The sequence below is a fragment of the Phyllobates terribilis genome, unplaced genomic scaffold (genome assembly GCF_046119375.1).
Source record: "Phyllobates terribilis strain yellow unplaced genomic scaffold, ASM4611937v1 Scaffold_5__5_contigs__length_657084704, whole genome shotgun sequence".
In the NCBI taxonomy this organism is placed as follows: domain Eukaryota; kingdom Metazoa; phylum Chordata; class Amphibia; order Anura; family Dendrobatidae; genus Phyllobates; species Phyllobates terribilis.
Genome location: NW_027362765.1, coordinates 531,414,865 through 531,420,864, shown reverse-complemented (window position 1 = coordinate 531,420,864; position 6,000 = coordinate 531,414,865). Strand labels below are relative to the sequence as shown.

The window sequence follows — 6,000 nt, the reverse complement described above, 5'->3', positions numbered from 1 at the left end:
AATGTTATATTTTAGGATTAAAATCAATGGCAATGGAAACTGTATGTAAACCACAAATCTAGGTTGTAAGTGCCATTAAGTCTAAATAAAAAATGTTGAATTTACAAAGCCATATGTTGTATTTTGTTTGTTTTTTCCCACAATGATTTTATGGCGAAGGGATGTAACAGGATCCCTTGACATTGTATTCCGACACACTAGTGCAAACAAAACAAAAAAGAGGAAATATTATTTCAAGAACTGCCTTCTTTACATATTCCTATGACATTCTCCTCCATTTTCAGCATTTTTTGTTTTTGTGGTTTTTTTATATAAAAAAATGTCTATTGTAATTTGTACAGACCTTCATGATAAAGCATAAAAACAGTGTATTTTATATATATATTTATATATTCATATATTTTATTTTTTTTTCTCTAAGTCAATTGACTTTAAAATGTCCTCCAGTCTTCTCTGAGATGATTGTTTTTTTTTTTAATTTTTCATTTTTTCGTTCACTGGTACGGTGTCCATATGGAGTTTCATGACATGCCACGCACAATGAATGGAGTGTGAGAGACAGGCATCCAATCCAAGGTAGAAAGGAAAAGAGAGGGGTTAGTTCTGAAATTCCCGAGAGAAATCACTAATGAAACACTTTTTTGATTCCTACAGTCTCCCAGTTGCTAATTGCTTCATCATGATTCCGTCAGATCTCTTCTGTCCTCTGTAGATCTTTCCAATGGTACACATTTAGATGGGAAATATTTGAGAATATCTTCCTCCTTTGATTCTTTTTCTGGCTTACAAATTAGTTTCCATCTAGTTCTGATTTACCAAATAACATTGGTTGTTCGGAGTCCTACAAAAAATGTCTTCTTTGCATTGCTGATTTGAGCATAGTAACACTGGCTAATATGTTAAAATGTTGCTGCATTAAGGTCCCAAAGTCCACAGTATAAATAAATTTATGGGCCTTTCTTCTGCAACAAAAGAGTTCCAGTGTCAGGTGTGTGGATAAAGTAAGAATGGGGAGGCGGGTGGTAGACAGAAGCCCCTGAATAGTCAGTAGTTGTAGGTGAGTGATTGTAGGAGGCATGGCATGAGACACTCCTCTTCCCAAGATGATGATGCTCACACAGGTACAATATGGAGGCCTAAGTTCTCGCCATGTAGTTTCATATGGTTTCCATGGTAACTAGTGGCGGTCATAGGCAGTGGCAGCAGTGGGAGGTGCGGAGCCCCTGGATGTGGCACTATAATAATAAGGGGAACCTGAAAGTTAACACAGGAGAAGAATGGACTGGTTGAAAGGACAACAAGCAAACAAAACAAAGACAAACACAACAAAAATACACTTTATACTTTCCAAATATACCCCAATCTTATGGTCTGTTTACACTAACCGAACAGCGGTACTAAATGACCGTCATAGGGTAAACCTTTACTGATCCGCCGTGGTTTAATGCGCACTCCACCATCTGTAATAGATCGCTCAGTGCACATAGGCGGTCATTACTCCTCCTTGCAGCGCAAGTCCTGTTTACACTTGGCAATGGCGATCCAACCATAATGATTTTTCAGCAAGCATAGAGGTGATCGCCAGCCTGTTTAAACTGCATGATTATCATGAAACGAGTGTTCCTAGGAACTCTGGTTTACAATAATCGTTCAGGGTAAATGCACCTCTAATGGGAATATGTATCTCCAAGATGCCATGTAGCTGGCAACATGCAACACTATATGATAGACACATGGTAACACACTCACTGTACAAACATATAGCCTATGGAAGATATAAACAAAGTCTTATAAAGAAACATGTCTGCGCTGAATAGTGCTTCTGTCCTGGAATAACAATTTTATCAGATACACTTTTACAAGGGGAGTATGCTGAAATGTAACGTCACTGGGTTTCATTTAAACATGTGATAGTATGAATTACTTTCCATACTTCCCACCATTTTCACAAGGACGTTAGAATACAATAATTGTACATCAGGTTTTATTCTTTCCCATTGAGGGGATTTCCCTATGAATCATTTTATGTCCAAAGTCTAAAATTGCTATTAAAGCAGAGGATTTCACAACACAAATTGCATATTTTATTAAACAGATCTCTTAGATCTGATGAGACTGGTGTATTTACTTTCAAAATCCACGTTGGAATGGCTTTATAATCCTGATATTAAGATGAGTCCAGCTATAAAGTGAAATGAGTCAAGGTGTATTCAGCTTCTGCCCACCCAGCCTCACTGACAGCTGCAGCTTGTACTGAGCAGTGTGAGATCTCAGCAGCAGGAGGGACACTGAGGAGCTGATATTCAGGTTATATGTATAGATATTTAGTTAAACTATCCCAAAGTATTATACAGCCAGTATGACATGGATTGTCAAAGTAAATAAAGTTTCCTTAACAGGTCTAAGGGATTTATATAATAATATATGCGGTTTGTATTATTGAATCTGGTGACAGGTTCAATTTGATAACTATTTTAAAGTTACATTGGTAATTTTGTATTCAATGCACTAAAGATGATATTTAATACTGGGACAACCACTTTAAAAAGCATTGAATATTAAAATGCTATATCTCTGCATTTAGATCATTACTCACTTAGTAATGCTGGATTGCTAAACCTCCATGCTTCATTGTATGTTGTGTATTGAGGATGGCTGTAGGGATTTCCGGAAAATTCACTTCCTAGAAAGTCAAAATATTAAATGTTAATTAATTTTAAGTACCTACTATATATTCATCAAATGTAGACAAAAGATAGATATTTGTTTGAATTGACCAATAAAGTTAGGTTCCAGTGGTTTCATTGGTTAAGGGTTCACAAATATTGGTTTAGTCTAATGCATTAATGCATCTAGAATATACAGTTATGTGCTATATATCATATTTAACACTAAAGGTAACAGAATGTGAGACAAACAACTAAATATGTAAGGTGAACTCAAAATTACTTTATAGTTAAAAATGCAATATACATCAGTATTCCAACTCTTCCTTGGCTGCACTATGCGACCCCTTGATGAAGCTAGGTGCGAAACTCGCTTTGGGTGCTGGTTTCCAGACTGGTGAGGTTACCTATGCCACTGTGCACGTTTACTTGTGATCCATCTTTATTTGACATGTTTCATTTCTACTCTGTTTTGGCTATTTCTTCAGCATATTTTCTGAAATACCCTCTTCTAGACCTGGACTTTCATAGGTATCCGCTTGCGATATCATGGCTGTATTTTATATATAATCTGTTGCTTCTACTTATGTGCTTACTTGCCTGATGTCAGTATCTCCTAGTTGTACAGTCTTGTGTTCTAATTATTGTAGGCATGATTTTAAATATTGTTCACATAAAATTACATTATTTTATTTTTTGCATTAATGTGCTTTGAACTCCTTCTATATAGGTTTTTTTATGCATCTACACTTATTAGTACACCTAAAAGGCTGAATAAATAAATTGAGGCTTGGAAAAGCTTTAGGAATATCACCAAAGAAGGAAGAAAAATTAATGGTAATGTCTAACATGGAACAAAATGTCATTGAGATATTATTCACTTCCTACAATGATGTAAACAAATTGCTATTTCTTCTAATATTGTATCTAACATTGATCTGATATCATGAGCCCATTATGTTACAAATATATATTATATATATTTATTTATATATATGCATACAGAGCAGATCCCATTAGTTTATTTTAGCACTACTGAATATTAGACATACGAAGGATGTGTACAGAACAGCAAAAGTTACATGTGTTTATAGGTGTGCGCAGGGGGTGGAAGCGGAATAGCGGTTAGTGGGAAGTGTTTATTGACGAGAAGTGAAAGCATGCATACAGGAGGATAATGAGTTTTTGAGCTCAACTGTGACCAAAAGGGACTGAGCTATCTCTTTGCCTGATCACTAATGAAACAAGTGTAATTTCCTCATCAGCATTGAATTTTATTTCCATACTCCCCTCTCTGTTCACCCGGCCGCTAGGCCTTCCCAGCAGTTCACTGCACCAACCTGGACTCCTTTTTCTTTAAGTCATACAGTAATGTCTCAAACAAACACTCTTGTATATTAGGGAGTGGAGCGTTAGGGGTGAAATATATGTGTCTGTTCTACAGCTTTATGCAGTGTCATTTAATGGAGCATTCACTCTTATTTGTGTTATATAACTCAGAATAAATAAACATGGACATTAATGTATTGTCAAACCTGTGCCTAGGAGAAATAGCCCTTTGTCCGTCAGATCAATACACTGTATCTATAAATATGTTCAGTAAGAAAGTACTGAACCATTAGATCTTGTTATACTCCTGTCTATAAATGTGAAATAAGATGCCTGTGATGGCAGATGACTTTTTCTAACACTTCAGCAATTCAAATAGGACCATACGGTCATGAGAAAAACGAAGTACACCCTCTTTGAATTCTATGGTTTTATGTATCAGGGCATAATAATAAATCTTTAAATTTGGTAAATGTAACCTCAGATGAGCAATAACACATGACAATTAACACCATCTCAGTATTTAATTGACAAAAACTTGGCCAAACTGCAGAGCAGTGAGTGAAAAGTTAAGTACACACTTGCTGCTTTCTTAAGAATTTTAAAGGGTAAGTAGCAGCCAGGACCTACTAATCATATGCCCTTAATTAATTGTTTATCAGCAAGTGTGACCACATCTAGAAACCTAGACGTTTTGGTAGTTGCTGGTCTGGAGCATTCAGGCATGTGTTCACACAATGCCAAGGAAGAAAGACATAAGCAATGATCTTAGAGAAGCAATTGTTGCTGCCCATCAATCTGGGAAGGCTTGTAAGGCCATTTCCAAACAATTTCAAAGTCCATCATTCTACAGTGAGAAAGATTATTCACGTGTGGAAACATGCAAGACAGATGACAATCTCCCCTAGAGTGGATGTCTCAGCAAAGTGACCCCAATGGAAGACTGTACAACCCTCACAAAAATTGTAAAAAACTCAAAGAGTCACAGATCAGACTTTAAAAGCCTCAGTTAGCATGTTAAATGTTCATACCACTACAATTACAAAAAGACTGAGCAAATATGGCTTGTTTGGAAGGGTTACCAGGAAAAAGCCTCCCGTCAGAGCCTCTTACTCAGCTAAAGCAGTCCTCCTGCTTTGTACGTACGTGGGGCAAACACCCCAAAACATGAGTCTGCAAATGGAGTTTCTGGTTTGGCTATTTATCCTTAGTTAAGTCATGTGGCAAGGCCCTTTAAAGGGTTAATGTTGAAATTTAGGATTGCTTCCTTCAATAGGTGAAACCAGAGTTAATGTCTGAGTTGGCTGACATTTTTTGCACCAAATTCTTCAAAATGCTGAATGCATTACATGAATTTAAAATTTAAAATGCACTTTATTTTTGTCCTTAACTAGTTTTTATAACTTTTAATCACCAAAAAAGTAAAAAAGTCCCACATTTGACTTAACATGTGGCAAAATGAAACCTCTACCAGAAACCCTCCTCCAGGCAGGTACTGGAGTGAGATGTACCATAAAATGCTACATTTGGTAAAAGTCACATTTCTTGAATCTATCTGAAACTAAAACACAAAAAAAAGACAACTTAAAAAATGTAGCAAAATGTATAGAGAAAAAAGCTTAAATACTAAAGCCACTAATAAAGAAACCACTACAGTAAAATAAAATAGAGAAATTACAATAATAAATTGTGACCACAATGTTATTACATGAATGCTCTTCTTAAATACTTCTTGCCTATATTGTATTTGTCATATGCCTTTTTGAAGTATCTTTTCCACAGGCATTTCTTTGTATTGTTTGGCTCCTTTTCTAGTATATTTAAGCTTTTTAGCAACCCTTCCACCATATGTCTCTTTCTACTGGATAAATAAATCCAGCTGCTTCAAAATGCATTGTATCTCTAAAACCTGAAATAGAAAAGCTTTGGAATCTTTGTCTTCTACTCATTGTGGTGGATCTTCACTTCATTCCTTTGGATCTTCCGCATCCCTAGATGTCCATCA

General features: G+C 36.0%; 1 protein-coding gene across 13 annotated transcripts in view; it reads right to left on the bottom strand.

Annotated features, from left to right (window-relative positions):
* Positions 1 to 314: 314 nt before the first annotated feature.
* The window catches only part of PAX2 (paired box 2), a 72,973-nt gene continuing 67,287 nt past the window's right edge, over positions 315 to 6,000 (bottom strand). For 8 of the 13 annotated variants that reach the window (XM_073685764.1, XM_073685767.1, XM_073685756.1 and 5 more), the window contains 2 exons: positions 2,597 to 2,683; positions 315 to 1,254 (listed from right to left, as the gene is read on the bottom strand). In XM_073685764.1, the coding sequence (XP_073541865.1) occupies positions 1,178 to 1,254; positions 2,597 to 2,683 (164 nt within the window). In that variant the 3' untranslated portion in view covers positions 315 to 1,177. The remainder of the gene's footprint in view (positions 1,255 to 2,596; positions 2,684 to 6,000) is intronic. The other 5 variants (XM_073685763.1, XM_073685753.1, XM_073685757.1 and 2 more) reach the window with 1 other exon arrangement.